This window comes from Theropithecus gelada, chromosome 14, assembly GCF_003255815.1.
Source record: "Theropithecus gelada isolate Dixy chromosome 14, Tgel_1.0, whole genome shotgun sequence".
NCBI lineage: Eukaryota > Metazoa > Chordata > Mammalia > Primates > Cercopithecidae > Theropithecus > Theropithecus gelada.
Window position 1 is genome coordinate 114391967 of NC_037682.1, and position 18305 is coordinate 114410271.

The window sequence follows — 18305 nt, forward strand, 5'->3', positions numbered from 1 at the left end:
TATTCCTCTTTGCAAATAACTTTCAACATAAATGGGTATTTGATTTTATCAAATACTTTTTCTGCACTTATTGAAACATTTCTCCATTAATCCTTTAATGTAATGAAATATGTTAACAGATTTTCTGATGACACACTATCCTTTTATTCCTAGGGTTAACCCAATTTGTCATACTGCATTTTTAATAAGTTGCTGGATTTGATGTGTTAACACTTTAAGATTTAACATTTTCATATACATGAAGTGAGATTGGTTTATAATTTTCCTATCTGCCAGTGGCCTTGACTGGGTGGATTATCAAGAAAATACCAGCCTTATAAAATGAGTTGAGGACTGTTTCCTCTTTTTGCATCCTCTGGACACTTTATATACAATTGGCCTTATCTGTTACTTGAAGATTTGATAGGATTTTCCTCTAAAACTATTGGGCCATAAATGGGTTTGGTTTGGCTTTTTGTTGTTGTTTGTGAGCAGATTTTAAACTCCTGATGCATTTACTATAATCATTATAAGACTTTGCAGTCTTTTCATTTTCACTTTAGTCAGTTTAATAAATTATATTTTTCTGGGAAGTGTTTTCCTTTTATGCTAAGTTTTAAAATGTACTGTCATAAAACTTTTTGTAGTATTTAAATAACTTTAATATTATTCCACTTTTATTATATCTATAATCATGTCCCTCTTTTCATTTCTTTTTTTTTTTTTAATCTTTTTGGCAACCTCAACCTCCTGGGCTGCTTCTGCTTAATTTTCTCTGTACATATAGCTAATTGATCCTACACTTTTGAGTAGCCTCTTAGTGTAAGTTTCCATAAGGACAACTACATCTGGCAATTTCTCAATTCTTGTCTCTTTCTTGGAGCTCGACTTTCTAGACTACTTTCTTTCTTGTTCTAGACTTGCTACACAGCTGTCCTGCTGAGGATTCCCTTTGCCTTTCTTCTGATAGGATTTTCTTTTCAGTATCTCACATTTTCCTTAGTTTGTTTGAGCACCCCTTCCAGTGATTTTTTTCAAATTGAAAATGTGGTCTAAGGACAGGGGACAGGGTGATGGTCAGTTCTCAGCATGCCAGTGTCTTGTGCCACACTTGTTTTCTGACCGCATTCCGCTGTTGTTGTGCTCATATTATCCTTGAGAATCTCCATGTCCTCATGGAGACTCTCTTCACTCTTCTCCTTCGTCACCCTTCCTGTTTTTTAACATCCCCGTTCTCTTTCTTAGTTTGCTGTCTAATTTTGGTAGAGAACATCCTCCACTGCTTGAGAAGTAAATGTTTTGAGATCTTGCTGAAATTATCTTTCTTCTGCCCTCGCCCCTGATTGGTAGCTTGGCAGAGGATTGTAGAATTCTTGATTGAAAATTGGCCAGGCACGGTGGCTCACGCCTGTAATCACAGCACTTTGGGAGGCCAAGGCGGGTGGATCACAAGGTCAGGAGTTTGAGACCAGCCTGGCCAAAACAGTGAAACCCCGTCTCTACTAAAAATACAAAAAATTAACCAGCCATGGTGGCAGGCACCTGTAATCCCAGCTACTCGGGAGGCTGAGGCAGGAGAATGGCATGAACCTGGGAGGTGGAGGTTGTGATGAACCAAGATTATGATGTCGCCCACTCCAGCCTGGGTGACAGAGCAAGACTCTGTCTCAAAAGAAAAGGAAAGAAGGAAGGAAGGAAGGAAGGAAGGAAGGAAGGAAGGAAGGAAGGAAGGAAGGAAGGAGGGAAGGAAGGTCATTGTCCCTCAGAATTGCCTTCTTGCATCCAGTGTTGCTGTTGAGAAATCTGAAGCCACCTTATTCTTGATCCTTTATATATAACTTGTTTTGTTTTGTTTTGTTTTCTGGAAGCTTTAGGATCTTTTCTTTTTCTCTACTGAAGTGAAATTCATAATGTGCCTTCGTATAGGTCTATTTTCATAGATTAAGCTGGGGCTTTTAAACCTGAAAACACATGACCTTCAGTTCTGGGAAAATTTCTTGAGTCATCTTATGGGTAGTTCCATTCAACCATTTTCTGTTTGCTCTTTCTAGAAACTCCTATGATTCAGATGTGTTTTTCCAGGACTGTTGTTATGATTTTGTTTTCTCTTTCCTTCTCCATTTCTTTGTAATTTTGTTCTACTGTCTGGGAGGGTTTCTCAGTCCTAGCTTCCAGTCTTTCTACTGCTATCATGTTTGTTAATTTCCGACAGGATTTTTTTGTTGTTGTTTCTGTTATTGGTTTCTGAGTGTTCCTCTTTTTATAGCCTCATGTTTTTGTTCGTGGATGCAACATCCTTTTTTCTCAACATCTTCTTAGATTTTCAACAAGGCAAAATAGGCTGTAAGGGCCCTTGTGACTGAATTTTTCAGTGTTTTTAATTCCCTGCTTTGTTTCTCTTTCCTCTAGGTCTTTGTCAGTGATGTTTGTTTCTCTTCTCCTATTTTGCTGCCTTCCACCTTACGGCTTGTGTCAGATGTCTGGCAATGCTTGATCGTCTTCTCATAATCAAGTATGAGGGACTAGAAAGCTTATTGGAAGCTCTGAGTGATAGTGCTTATTGACTTTGAGTACCTATAGAATGATCTGTAGAGGCCATCTGATAGGAAGCCCCTCCTGTAAGTTTTAGGTCTTTTATCTTGGTGGTCAGATTTATTATCTGTGCTTGGTGCTTCACAGGCAGGAGACTCGTTGGCTTCTTCAGAATGAAAACCTCCAGTGAGCTGTGGAGAGAGGGAACGGACAGTTGCCTAGGTGCACAAAATGGAGATGGTGATCTGGAGATCTGACTGGTTCTTCTTTCTTTTTTTCTGAGACAAGAGTCTCACTCTGTCGCCAGGCTGGAGTGCAGTGGCGCGATCTCAGCTCACTGCAACCTCTGCCTACCGAGTTCAAACGATTCTCCTGCCTCAGCCTCCCGTGTAGCTGGGAATACAGGCACGCACCACCATGCCAAGCTAATTTTTGTGTTTTTAGTAGAGACTGGGTTTCATCATGTTGGCCAGGATGGTCTCGATCTCTTGACCTCATGATCCACCCGCCTCGGCCTCCCAAAGTGCTGGGATTACAGGCGTGAGCCACCACGCCCGGCCCCCTTTGAATATTATGTGTCTCAAATTTACTCTATTTTCTCCTGTAGGAACCCCAAATAGCTGTATATTAGATTGTCTATTCTAAACTTCACGCCTTTTAAACTGTTTTTAGTTTACACCTTTTATCTCTCAGTGCTTCTTTTTGAAAAATGTATTTAAATAAGTTTTCCAGCATAATAAATCTCTCTTTACCTGTGTCCAAGATGTGCTTTTTAATGTATCCATTGAGTTTTAAATTTCAATGATGATATTTTCCATGTCTAGAATTTCTATTTGGTTCTGATTGAACCTCTCTGTTCTTTTTCCAAAATACAGGATTTTAAAATATGTCTCTTGGGTTCTTAACTTCTTTTCTCGTGTCTTTACTCATCTTAAACAACCTTATGAATGTTATCTAGGATCTCTCTATGTGAAGTTCTTGGAAGTCTACTATTGCTATTTGGATGTGTGTGCATGTGTGTCTGCTGATTCTCATACTTGACAGATTATTTCCTCTTCTGGGCAAGGACCTTGGATTGTGAACTCACATTTAGCCACCTTTCCTGTGGAAACCTAGGCAGGCTTGGGTGGGAGTGTATTTATCCAGAGAAGTTTTATATTTGCTTCTGCCAGATACTACAGAAGTATCCCTCATCCAAGATCATTTTTATGTTAGTTTCTTCGTGTTGGATTTCCATGATTATGTGGGTAAGGTAAATTTGAAATCCAAATATTGTCCTATAGATACTCACAAGAGCTTGTTGTTGCTGTTGGGTTTTTGTGGGGAGTGGGGTTTGTTCTGTTTTTCTATTCAGAGCCCAGAGACCAAGACAGACAGACTTGCTTATTGTTTCTCACGGCTGGTGAATGGGTTTTTAATTAATGTGACTTTTAACTGAGGATGAGGATGTAGCACCTCAAGTTATAGTCTTCTTATAACGATCTTAGTTCTGATTCCCTGCCTCACACAGCACCAAGATCTTGCATATCCTATATCAGCGTTAACTATTAAAACTCACACCTGGAGACCCAAAACTCTTGTAAAGAAAGCTATAACTTCAGCTAATCTAAAATCTGCTTTGGTTTTTATTCCTTTTGTTCATTTTGGTCTTCGGAGATTTCTATTTATGTTACCAATTCAACTATGTATTTAAAGGATGTTTAATGTAATGCAACATTTCTAGGTATTTTGCAGTGGGAAGGTCTTTGAGTTTTCAAAATGGTGTTTTTCTATTCTGAATGCACTAAACAAAAGTTCTAAATAAAATGTAGACCGTCCTAAAGGAAAAAGAGGAGGAATTTAAGATAAGTAAGAAATTAATGTAGTCATGAAAAGATTAAGCTAAATGCCATTAATTTGATTTGGGAGTGATAAATACGTCAAGTTAATGGTTCAGAAAGACTTTTATGCTAGAGGTCTTATGTATCCAGATTTTATTAATAGATTTGTGCTTTTTTTTTTCATTAAGGAAATTCCATTCTTCTTCTGACAGCCAGCCCGTTAGAGCTTCTCCAGATTCATGGCTCACCCAGATAATGGAGCAGCATCAGCAAGCCTTGGTGCAGCTGACCGACGTGCAGCCCAGTGAAGGGGCCTTATCCAGCATCACGCTTCCACCTATACTGTCAAGGGTAGAAAGTGAATCCCAACTCAGTTCAGAGAGAAGCCAAAGAAACCAAGTGAATATTAGCCGTAGCAATTCTGAAGGCTATCTGTTTCAACTGGAAAAGGGAAAAAAGCATAAGAAAAGAAGCAGCAGTAAGGTAATAAAAGCACCATTTTACCAAGTAACCCTTCAATTTTGAGAATACAGATGGACCTTTATTTAATTATAGCCCTGGAACAGGGATGGTCATGACTGAGTTGCTGCCACACTGGCTGGCCCAGAGTCCTAAGGAGTTTCTAACTCCTGCCCCTGCTACTCCCTGGGGTTTCCCTCCCCTTCTTTCTAGAAGTTGTTGCTGCCAGGGATGCCCATTTCTCCCTCCTGTTCAAGTCATCTTGGCGAGAGGTCTCCACTTGCAGAGTGGCAAAACTCCTCCTTTCATCCCCAGCTGAAACATCCCTTCCTCAGAAAAGCTTCCACACTCCACCCCAAGCCCCATGCTAACCTGAGTCTTCACGGTTATTAAATCATTTCTTCCCAGCTCATTCTCATATCTTAAAAAGCAGAGAAAGTGGGGTGGAGTGAGTGAAAGCGCTTGTTGCCATTGCATTTTTCCCACCATCCGCCACCATGAGAACTCATCTTGGCCCTAATCTTACCCCAACTTCTGCGGTAAAATACGTGGGCTGGCCAGTGATTGAACTTTCCTCTCAAACGTTAGCTGACCTTTACTGAGTTCTTTGTCTCAAATCAATTCACCATTACTAGCATCTTGGTGCACTTAAATCTTTTCTCTTAGGGCCTACATGATTTAACAAGTAAAATTGGAGGCCCAAAGTAGAATGTTTTCAGTAAGAAATGAAGGAGCGTAGGAAGGAGACTCTTTATGTCCTGTGTATTTCTCTTCTGTCACTGGCAATAAAAAGCCCTCAGGAAAGGTCACTTGCTTCCAGTGTCAAACAATAAGGAAAAAGCTAGAAAATGCATTCTGTTTTACAGGCAACAGGGAAAGGCCTGGTTGAAAGCAATAAGCCTGTGGTGAGTTGGGTTTTCAGGGAACAGACTGAAATGGAGATTTGCATGCAGGAGGTCTATAGTGGAGCAACCTTGGGAACGTCCCCTTTAAGGGAGTGAGGGAAGCGGGGCTGGGCAGAGATGGGCTGTGATGCAGACACAGCAGTAGCCTTAGCCACGGTTCTGAGGGTTCTAAAGTTGGGATGGCCCTTCAAAGGCAAGGGGCCCAGGCTTTTGTTCTCCCATACCGACCTGCCATTGGATAGTGACTGCCCTGGGGAAGGGTGGTGACTTCGGGCACAGCAGCTCCACTTGACTGAGGCAGTTTTTAGGGAGGAACTCAGCTGTGAGCCATCAGTGGACAGCACTCCCAGCATCTGGGGAAATGAGTGCCTCAGTCCAGAAGGGCCTCCACTCTAGACAACTTGAGAGGAATTAAGCAAATGATTTCTAAGTTGAATTCAGTTTGTTATTAAATAATTTCTAGTCTGGGCGCGGTGGCTAACGCCTGTAATCCCAGCACTTTGGGAGGCCGAGGTGGGTGGATCACCTGAGGTCAGGAGTTCAAGACCAGCTTGGACAACATGGTGAAACTCCATCTCTACTAAAATACAAAAATTAGCCGGGCATGGTAGTGGGCGCCTGTAATCTCAGCTACTGGGGAGGCTGAGGCAGGAGAATCACTTGAACCTGGGAGATGGAGGTTGCAGTGAGCCGAGATTGCAGCATTTCACTCCAGTCTGGGTAACAAGAGTGAAACTCTGTCTCAATAATAATAATAATAATAATTTCTACTAGGAACTTGTAAGGTGCTGGGATGTAAAGATGAGCCATGACCCTTCCTCAGAAGAAGCTTCCAGTTGCATGGAACTTGGGAAGGCAGACATGTAAATGCTTATTATGTTGCAGTATAATGTTGCAAGCAAAAAACAAATAATGATATTAATTAATAATAAAAGTGGTAATAATAATGTAGGCACGCATGGGGAGCACAGAGGAACATAAAGGAAAACTGATATCCTGACCCGGGGGTCAGGCAAAGCGTCAGAAGATAATTCAGAACTAAGTCTTAGAGGGTGGTGAAGAATTGGCAAAGAAGACTGCAAGAGCAGACGGGGCGCGATGGCTCACACCTGTAATCCCAGCACTTTGGGAGGCTGAGGCAGGTGGATCACAAGGTCAGGAGTTCGAGACCAGCCTCACCAATATGGTGAAACCCCATCCCTACTAAAAATACAAAAATTAACCGGGCGTGGTGGCAGGTGCCTGTAGTCCCAGCTACTCGGGAGGCTGAGGCAGGAGAATTGCTTGAACCCGGGAGGTGGAGCTTGCAGTGAGCCAAGATCGCGCCACTGCACTCCAGCCTGGGTAACAGAGCGAGACTCCATCTCAAAAAAAAAAAAAAGACTGCAAGAGCAATTCAGGCGGGAGTACCAGCACAAACAGAGGTGCTGAAGCTGTAACATGGTGCATGCTGGGGATGAGAGCATTTCAGGTTCTTGTGACTAAACCTGGGAGGCAAGGAGTGTTGAAAGATGGGAGCGGAGTGGTGGATAGGGGCCAGGTCTTAGAGGATCTCATTTTCCATTCAAAGAAGTACTTTATTCTGTAGGCCAGGGGGGATCATGGAGGACTTTTAAACATGGTTGGATTTGTATTTTAGAAAGGCAGCTCTGGCTATGGTGTGCAGGACAGATGTAAGACATCCCAGAAAGTGACGGGATTAGGAAGTCTGTGGATCCTCAAGTGGAGTCTTTAGAGAAAAAGATAAGGGGTGGCCTCAAAGAGAAGGGGAAGCTGGCCTGGAACAGGCAGCGAGAGGTACTAACGAGAAGAAAAGGAGGATGTCTTGGGGCTGAGATATGACCCCAGCCCAATCCTGCAGCTCCCATCTTGAGCCCGTCTGTGTACCGTGGGTCTTCAGCTCACAACCCTAGAGTTCTTACCCCAGCTCCTTCACATACCCGCTCCTGGGGGCTCTTTGAACTCCTCATTCCAACTTCACCCTCTCATGTCTTCCCCTCTACTGGGGACAGGACCCTATCCATGCCCACATTGTGGAATCCACAACTAGTGACTTGGAGCTGGGAGAATCCCCGGTTCTGCTGTAAATAAGAAGAAAGGTGTTTCTTGTTTCTTTTCTTTTTTTGATATAGAATCTCGTTTCATCGCCCAGGCTGGAATGCAGTGAAGCAATCTCAGCTCACTGCAACCTCCACCTCCTGAGTTCAAGTGATTCTCCTGCTTCAGCCTCCTGAGTAGCTGAGATTACAGGCACGTGCCACCACACCCGGCTGATTTTTGTATTTTTAGTAGAGATGGGGTTTCACCATGTTGGCCAGGCTGGTCTCGAACTCCTGACCTCAGATGATCCACCTGCCTTGGCCTCCCAAATTGCTGGAATTATAGGTGTGAGCCACTGCGCCCAGCCACAAATGTGTTTTTTTAATCACAGGTAACTTCTTTTTCCACAGAAACATCATTACATGGTAGTTAGGCTGTCAGGTATTATTAGTACTGTTTTCAAGAGTTTTGTGACTAAAGTAGGTTTTGAAGACTTGACTAGGAAGCTGCACATCATCCATATTATTTCTGTAGGGACATGTATTCAGAACACATTTTCGAGGTGAGGACAGCCTGTTCACTGCAGGTCATATAGATTACCAGGGCCTAAATTTAGCTCAAACACACTAGCTCATGAGGGAATCTTCTAGGTTAGGGTTCTTGCCAATGATGGGTTGTTGCTGAAAATGCAAGCTTTTGAACTCAATTCTCACTTGGCAAGATTTAGAGGAAGCCATGGACCCATTCATTCCTAGGTTCTCATCTCTGTTCCCAATATCTCTTATGACTTGGACGAGTTATTAATGCACCTGAGCCCTCTTTTCTTCATCTGCAGAATTATTCTTTCTTTTTGTAGATTTGGTGTGATATTAAGTGAAATAATGTATTAAAACCATAGCTTAGTCCCTAGCAAAGAAGAGACATCAACTAAATGTTAGTTTCCTTTCCCTTTCCCCTTTTAGTTGATTGAATTTATGTTTCACTGAGAAAAATAGAGGAAAGTTCTCCGACGACAGTGTGTGTCACCAGAAATCTAAGCGCTTGGGAGGTCAGGGGAGAGGAAGGAAAATTTGCAGTTGCTGCCTTCCCAGCCATCTTTCCAACTGGGAACATCCCCCTTCCTGCTTTCTATCAGGAATGTTACAATCTATATATCCATTTTCTCAATCCAGCACCTTCAGCTTACATCTGACAAATTCACAGAAGTGCTCTTTGTCCTTTAAGATATTCCAGAAGCTAAAATGACTTAGAAATGAGCTATTTGTATAGGACAGCAGGTAGTCGAGGCACCAGACAGAGGGGATCATTATCCAGGTCATGGCCATTTGCTGGTCACATCAAATCTTTTGGTTTCCAAGGGAATTGCCCTGAATCACATTAAAACTTTGAGGATTTGTAAAGATAATAGGCCCAAGCACCCTTCCTCTTCTCCTGACAGTTCTGTTGTAACTGAGTTCTGAATGCCAGGCATTGTCCATGCCATGAAATCTAGACATCAGGCAGTCAGGGATCAACGGATGACAAACGGCATAAAAATATCTGTCGCAACCCACTACGAAATGACTGCTTCAGGAGTTTGCTGATAGCTAACTCTGCTGAGCTGAAGTAATTAACTCATGTGTTGGTGTCACAGACAATCTGGGCATTGCTGCTTGACTGCTTCTAAGAAGGGGTTTATTTGGATTAAGTTTAGCAACTGCAGAGCAAATTTCCTTCACTTGCTGTTCCACAGTATTTGAGGCATTGTTTTTTGTCGTGTTTTTCAGTAACTTTCTCACACTTACACATCTGAGGAATTTTCTGGAGAATAGCTCTGCAGTGGCCCCCCAGCAGGGTACCACCTTTCAGAGCTGAAACAGGTCCTGACAGGAACAGTCAATGTCATTTCCAATCAGGGCACACTGTGTCCCAAGTTTGCAACTAAAAACTCTGCTGTCTTGAGAAGAACTGTGGTTAATTCCTGGTACAAACCTTGCATCAGGAAAGTCCTATGCCATTGACCACTAAAGCGATCAAGTGTGAACACCAGTGCAGAGGGGCTGGTCTGGCCTTAACAATCCTCAGATGGTGCCAGACTCGGTCGATGCCAGCTCGTGTACGTCTTATGCAAAGACCAGCAGCAAATCTCATCAGGGATTGGTTGAGAGCATGCCTGCATTTTCCAATTTGTTCCCCTTGTGTTTGGAGACTTAACAAGACTATCATTGTTGATTTACTTTTTTTTTTTTTTTTTTTTTTTTTAATATTGTGCTACTATGACCTTTTAGTCTTGTAACAGCCATGGAGAGATAAATCAAAGTGAATTCTGGGGGATTATTTTTACTATAAAAGACTTTTGAGGAGCCAGAAAGTAGATTAGTGGTTGCCTAGGGCTGGAGGTGGAGGGGGCAAAGGGAGTGACTGCTAATGGGGACAGGATTTCTTTTCAGGGTGATGAAAATGTTCTAACATTGGAATGTGGTGATGTTTACACAACTTGGTGAATATACTGAAAACCATTGTATTGTACAACTTCAAGTGGGTAAATTTTGTGGTATGTGAATTATATCTCTGTAAGCTGCTAAAAAGACTTTTGATGGAGAGAGATCAAACAAAATTGCACCTCTGAGAACAAATCAAGATTACTTGCGCCAACCTTAAGTAAATCCAAGATTTTTCATTGCCAGTCACCCAGAACAAACTCCGTTAGGAGCCATCACCATCCCTTGAGAAAAGTCCCTTTGCTATAAGCACTTCATCCATCCTGTAAAGGGATCAGCAGCACTTGGAGATCACCCTTTGGGCCACACTCTGGCCCTTCATATCGAGGTGTAGTACTAGACCTTGGCTCTGTTATTCTGTGATAGCCAACATGTTTATTGTAGGTGATAGTAAGAACTGTGGCTGGAGAGCACTGGGCAATTATTCATGCTTCACAATGTGTCTTTTGTAAGTCAGTGGAATGATTAGAAGTTAAGCTGCTTCAGACTTAGGATGTGATTTGTGAGCACTGATCATTTCTTTCTCATCACCTTTGGACAAATTGGATTTACGACTTGGACATGAGCAGGCGTTTTTTCCTTCCTTTTAATTATTGGTTTACTTTGGCAAATAGATAGTAATTCAGTGACTGCAAAACCACCATACAGGTGGCATATGTGAGAAAAGGAACAAATTTTCAATTGTGAAATATAAGTTGTCTGAGTTCATTCACCCACTGAAAATTGGTAAAGGTTTTAAAATGTGATAATACCCAGTATAATCAAGGTTTGGACGAAAAGAGCGATCTTATGGCTCCATTGCTAATTAATTGATGGCCTTAAACATATTCATTTTATTTCAATAATTCTACTGCTATTAACTTATCTCAAAGAAATAATCAAGTAGCCCAGAAAAACAATGCTTAACCTAGGACAGCTTAAATGTTCAACATTTAGAGGAATAAACAGTCCCACAAAACTAGATGATAGAATGTTATGCATAAAACTCACATTAAAAAATATATATACTGACAGAAAAATGTACTGTAGTACTAAAATGCTTAGAAAAAATAAGAATTTGGGCTGGGCGTGGTGGCTCACCGCTGTAATCCCAGTACTTTGAGAGGCCCAGGCTGGCGGATCACCTGAGGTCAGGAGTTCGAGACCAGCCTGGCCAACATGGTGAAACCCTGCCTCTACTAAAAATACAAAAATTAGCCAGACATGGTGGCGGGCGCCTGTAATCACAACTACTTGGGAGGCTGAGGCAGGAGAATCGCTTGAAACCGGGAGGTGGAGGTTGCAGTGAGCCGAGATCGCACCATTGTACTCTAGCCTGGATGACAGAGTGACACTCCATCTCAAAAAAAAAAAAGAAAGAAAGAAAGAAAAAAGAAAAAAAAAATGAAATGAAAAAATAAGAATTCATAGTGAATGGACAATTGTATAAAAGTATGAACAGACAGATATAATGGAGAGGCAGCAGCTCTTGTGGTTGTGCTGAGTGGTGACTTCTGTTTTCTGAAAGGAGATGTATGACTTTGAAATACCCTTCAATGAACAATGTGTCTTCTGCATACTTTAATGTTACTAATTTTTTAATGATTTTAGTCCAAAGCCTTCTTTAAGAATCTTGTTTCACTTTTTAGAATTAGAATTAGAGTATTGACTATAAATGTTTAACATTCTAATGGGGCAAATTCTATTTACAGAACTTGGAATCCTTGCAGTATAGAAGTGTTGCCCATATAGCGCATCATTTTGGCCCTTTTAAATTATTAATGCAACATGAAAGTGCTGAGATGTTAGGAATATTGCCTTCAGTGGGCAAGTAACACAATTACCATTTACAGTGATTTCTGAAATATGAGTTCATTCTTCTTACATACAAATTAATCCACAAGTAGGTGATTGCTAGCACTGGTGGTTCCACAGCTCAGAACATCAGAACCAGTATTGTGATTCTCTTTTTTCCCTGGCTACAAAATTGCTGCTGCAGCTCCAGCTCCAGGAATCACATCCTTATTTGAGCCAAGAAAAAAGGAAGGGGAAGGGGCTACCACAGCCTTAAAGCTTTCCAAAATATACACTGTACCCAACGAACTTTTGCTTAGACTTCATGGGCAAGAGCTCAGTGCTGAGGAGTCAGTGCTGGAGAATGTTTGTCTTTTGAACATCGACAGTGGGAAGTGGCAGTGGAGAAGTGAATTGGGATGACTCTGGGTACTCAGTGGACCACAGTGAGCAGGACATGTTCTTGTAGTGGTTGATACAGTGTGTTTATACAAGTTCATTTTTAAGATTGCAGAGTTATATGCAATAATTATATCTAATATGAGAAAATGTCCTATATTAAGTCTCTGGACTATCTCTGCTAAGTTTTGTCTTAGAAAAGGGCAAGTTAGATGTATATCTTAGGACTTAATAATTAACAGGAGCGCAGCTGGTCGCGGTGGCTCAGACCTGTAATCTCAGCACTTTGGGAGGCCGAGGTGGCTGGATCAATTGAGGCCAGGAGTTTGAAACTAGCTTGGCCAATGTGGTGAAACCCTGTCTCTACCAAAAGTACAAAAATTAGACAGTCTCATAACCTGGCCTCAAACTAAATAAATAGATAAAATTTTTAAAATGGAATAATTAACAGGAGATTTCAAAATTGATAAAAATTCTGTGCTTTGTCATTAACATATAGACAGGGACTAACATCCACAGTTAAGTACACGACAGCTGCTTCTTCAATGTGGCGGATTTTTCTCCATTTTAAGCAGTAACTTACATGTGCCTTAAGAAACTACTGTCATCCAGCCACCTCTTTTATATTGTCTTTCCCATCCTTCCCAAAAAGGAAGCCAAATTAATTAACAAACTGAAATTTCAAAAGGATGTGAGTTCCCTGTAAGGGGAAGTAGTGAGTCTAAACTTCAGGGGATTTTTTGTGTTTTTTTGTGTTTTTTGTTTTTTTTTTTTTTTCTTAAAACAGAGTCTCGCTCTGTCAACCCAGGCTGGAGTGCAGTGGTGCAATCTCGGCTCACTGCAACCTCCGCCTCCCAGGTTCAAGCGATTCTCCTGCCTCAGCCCCCCAAGTAGCTGGGATTACAGGTGCCTGCCACCATACCTGCCTAATTTTTGTATTTTTAGTAGGGACAGGGTTTCACCCTGGCCAGGCTGGTCTCGAACTTCTAACCTCAGGTGATCTGCTCACTTCAGCCTCCCAAAGTGCTGGTGTTACAGGCATGAGTCACCATGCCCAGCCTAAACTTCAGTTTTAATTTTGAAAGCAATGGTTTGGGGGATATCTTAATCTATCAGGGGATAGACAGGCAGTAGAATATTAGGGTTTTTTCCTGCCTATTATTGTGCTCAGGTGCCATGATCTAATCAGTCAGTTGTCTCACTTTCTTGCTGTCCATCCTTTTAAATAGGCAATACTAATAAGAGTTATCATATTAAATTCTGTGTGCCCTTCAACATATCTGAAATCACACTGACTGAACAAAATGAGTTTCTTAGTGAGTCTTGCCAAGACTCTCAAATGCTTACTTTTCTTTTGAATATTATAAATGGATTATAATTGTTTTTCCCTTAAAATTATCTTTTTCCCCCAATAATCAATAGCAAAACTTGAAAGGTTGGTACCTTCTTCTCTTCTGGAGTGTCTCTAACAGATAATGCTGTGACATCACTGGACAGGGTATTCTCTTTTTGAAGCACTGTGTTTATCTGATGCGTTTCGATGCTTTCTTCCAGGGAAGTTATTTGGCTCAGCAAACTGTCTAAGACTGGACAAAATGGTAATAGGAGCAGTGGCAAAGTAATAACATATATGTTGTGTTAAAAACGTTAATAGCAAGGGCCAGGTGAAGTGGCTCACATCTGTAATCCCAGCGACTCAAGAGGCTGAGGTGGGAGGATCACTTAAGCTCAGGAGTTCAAGCCCAGGAGTTCAAGACCAGCCTGGGCAACATAGCAAAATCAGGTATCTCCAAAAAAATTAAAATAAAAAACATTCATAAGAAAACAGGACATCACTAGCTTGAAAACTTTTATTTGTAATTTCAGAATTTCAAGTTTCTTTATTGCAGAAGTGGAGAAGTGAAAATATGTTAGCTAACCAGCTACAAATTACCAAAGAGACTATTACCAATAACTACCACTAAAATGGAAGAATTGTCTGGAAATGCAGCCATTCTCTGACAGTGCACACAGGCTTTCATTATTTTCCTTCTTACTTGATGTGGCTATGACACCTTTTGGAGTGGTAGGAGTAGGGGGACACACAAGTCCTTAAAAGAAACTGTTTCTGTGGTTGTATTTTTAGAACAGCAAGCTGAAAGGTTATCAGAAAAGAGACGTGAAGCTTGGAGGCCTCGGACCTGACTTTGAGTCCATCAGAGACAAAGTGAGTGAGATGCACATACAGTGTTTCCAGACCTGACTCAGCCCATCTGTCTGTTAGGAAACTTTATGAAGACGCACCCCCAGAATTAAGCCCTAATTCAAATGTCTCACTCTGAATAGAGACCCTTCCGAAATAACATTGGTATAGAGACCCGGACACGCCTCTTGCCTTAAAATAAAAATATGTAGCCCATGTTGTTATATGTATGTGTCTTTCGGTTAGTTTTGAAGGCCTGCACGGCACAGTGGGACCCGTGCACATGAAAATAAATGTGTATGTTATGTGGTCGTTGGTCTTTCCCACTAGTTATCTTGATAATCGTGAAGAGTGGCTACAGAGAAGACACTTAGAGGAAGAGTTTCCCAACCCCTGAAAAGTGCATCCACTTTATTCTCTTTCCTCTAGTGAAAGGAGATCTTCATTTAATGTGTTTTAACTGCAGTTGCACTCAAGGCATAAAAAGAGAGTATAGTTCAAAGTTGGAAGCAAAAATGAAAATAAATTGGGTAAATGCAACAAAGAAGGTTCTGAATGTGATTTAGCCCCTGTTAAGGGCATACTGGGCGTGCTATTGCAGTGAGGTGCCTCCTCACAGAGAGACTATTTCAAGGAGAAACAATTAACTTAACCATTTCACTGCTGCCACCTTACTCTAGGTGATCCCATTTCTCCTGTACAGCTGATAAGATATGCCCAGTATACCGAAACCAGGGCATCGCTTTAAATAGAGAGCAGAGAGAAGTAGCAGCACCTGGATTCATCATAACTTTGTTTCTCTGAACAGACGCAAAAATTAATACACCAAAAGGAATATGCAAAACAAGTCAAGGAGTACAACATGAAGACACTATCCGTTCTATCAAAACCACAAACAGAAAAAGCTCAAAATAAATCTGCTATCCCTCGGCAGAAGGTAAGAAATTCTCAACAAGGCATTTATTTTTTCAATCAGAATTAAAAGGAAACTTTTATTACCGCTCTATTTTTTTTTTTTTTTTTGATTAGCAACAGGGTCTTGCTGTCTTGCCCAGGATGGTCATAAACTCCTGGGCTCAAGCTATCCTGCCAACTAAGCCCAAAGTGCTGGGATTACAGGCAGAGCCAACACACCCAACCTGTTTTCTTGTAACTTAAGAAAAACCTGCCCATGTTTTTTGGAACACAGGAGATGTTTTAACTACTTCCATTCCTGTAGCTACCCAGCATTCACAAATAGCAATGCAATAGTCACACACACACACACACACACACACACACACACACACACACACACACACACACACACACACACACACACACACACACACACACACACACACACACACACACACACACACACACACACACACACACACACACACGCACACACACACGCACACACACACACGCACACACACGCACACACGCACACACACACGCACACACACACGCACGCACGCACACACACATGCACACACACACACGCACACACACACACGCACACACACACGCGCACACACACACACACGCACACACGCACACACACACACACACACACACACACACACACACACGCACACACACGATGCTGTAAAGTTAACCTTTATTTTTCCTGAAGTGATTGTCTCCACGTCTTTTCTTCCAAGAACAGTATTTTAAATTTGTCACACATAAAAATTAAATAATCATGTGATTTCTTAAATGAGCAAGCTTCATCATCAATTTTATTTTGTATCATTAAATAAACTTTAAGGCAGTCGTTGTCTTCTTGCTGCTTATATGTCAAAGAAAAGACACATAATCATTGTTTCTCTCAACTTCATTCCCCTACACTTTCCGTAAGGATTGTAGTATATAAGTTCCTCTATTGAAGAAAAATGATTTCATGGAATACAGAATGTTCTCCCTCTCAGATGGCATCAACCATCAGTCATGATGTGAATGAAATAAGTACACAGAGCTTTGCAGTACAAGTCTCTGCCTCAATTGATCTATCCAGTCCCTGTAAGGACCCGGGACCCTTTGCATGAGGAACAAGAGATCCTTTGGTGCCTGCAGGAATTTGTACTTCATGTTCTCTTTCACAGACCATCATATTTTCCATTTATTGCCTTTCTTCCTCAGACCTTGAAGACCTCAATCCACTTGATTGAGTTTCTATGGTGCTACTTTTTCTTTTTTCTCTAATCCCTTATTTTTTCATGAAGTGTTTCAAGGCAACAAACCTATAATTAGAAATATCTGTAACCTTCACCCACATGCACTGAGAAGTCTAGACTTTTCCTTTCTACATTTTAGAGGGTTTTTTTCCCTCTTGCAGGACTGAAAGCGTACAATCCATTTGTATTTCAGCTATCAACAATCTCTTACTAAAATGCAAAACTGTTATAAAGGCAGGTTTAGAAATCCTATTTAGGGATCTCATTTTTATTGTAATGCCTTTCATAACTGACATCACTGAGAAAAAGACTGCGTTTTTCAGCATCTAGATTGCTATAGAAAGGAAAAAAATTCAACCTCAAATACTTTCTAGATCCTAGGAACAAGAATATCTGGTATAATGATGGGAGCTCAAGTGTATGTAAACTACAGTGATGTCTTTGGTCTCAAGCTGTAACAAGTCTTCTTTGGATAGAAAGGTCTATTAATATCTCCTTAATAGAAGTTTGGTTTTACTAAGACTTCCAGAAACTAAGTAGACCAAACACATAAGAAGGAACACTTGAAGGAAACTCAGTTTTATGACAAAAGCATCCAAAGGACACAACTGTATGTATTATTCTTCAACTCCTTTTTTTCCACAATATATTGTTTTGGGGCTAATATATTTTGTTTAAACTGTGTGTTATATTGCATTATTTGATCTCCATTTCCACCAATGTCTTAGTAAGTTATAGTGATTTTTCTCCATTTATATTATGAACAAACATTTCCTAGATTTTATTTAAGGAATCCAGGCTCACTTCGCATTTCAAATAAAATTTCATCTTTATGCGTTTAGGCTTTGGAATACGCTAAGACCATCCCCAAACCCAAACCATCAAATCTGACTCATCAAGCATCAAAGGAACAAAAAAACCCAACCTATGCTGGGAAAGAAGAAAGTTTACCTGAAATCTCACTGCTGGAAATACTACAGAACAGACACGAAAGGGAAAAACAGGCTGTGGCTGCTTTCAAAGTCCTTCACATCGTATAGATAACATTTAATAGGAAGGAGACCAAAATTGGTCCAGGAATGGACGCGGAGAAAAGAAATGCCACCCACCTTCTCTGCGTTGAGAGTAATGGCTTATTATTATCATCTATCTGCAGTCCATGCTTGCTTTCTGCAGGATTTAAAATATGAGGCCCAATTGGATTATGGTGCCATATTTTACTTTCTAGGAAGAAAATTTTTTTAATTATTTATTTTCAAATCAGTTAGAATTGGAGCTGAATAATAACTAGAGAATAAAGCTTTTGGTTTTATATTGATCTTTTGATTTCTTAATCTCTACCCCATTCCTTAGCGTAATGGAAACCTTAAAGTTACCCAGAAATAAATGTAGCTGTGTTTCTCTCTTACCTTCCTAGTAAGAAAAACAAGTGTAAACACTTCAGTTTCTCCTAAAATGAACTCAGTCATCCGTAAATTTTGTGATAACATTTCAAAATGTTACTAAAATCTCCAAGTTTGGCAAAGGGCATATATATATATATATATATATATATATATATATATATATATATA

At 40.8% G+C, this 18305-nt stretch overlaps 1 protein-coding gene across 1 annotated transcript in view; it reads left to right on the forward strand.

The window, feature by feature from the left end:
- JHY (junctional cadherin complex regulator) overlaps positions 1–18049 on the forward strand; it is a 72023-nt gene extending 53974 nt beyond the window's left edge. The window contains exons 7-10 of the mRNA XM_025357080.1: positions 4520–4814; positions 14513–14593; positions 15378–15506; positions 17574–18049. Of these exons, the coding sequence (XP_025212865.1) occupies positions 4520–4814; positions 14513–14593; positions 15378–15506; positions 17574–17771 (703 nt within the window). The 3' untranslated portion in view covers positions 17772–18049. The remainder of the gene's footprint in view (positions 1–4519; positions 4815–14512; positions 14594–15377; positions 15507–17573) is intronic.
- The last annotated feature ends 256 nt before the right edge of the window (positions 18050–18305 follow it).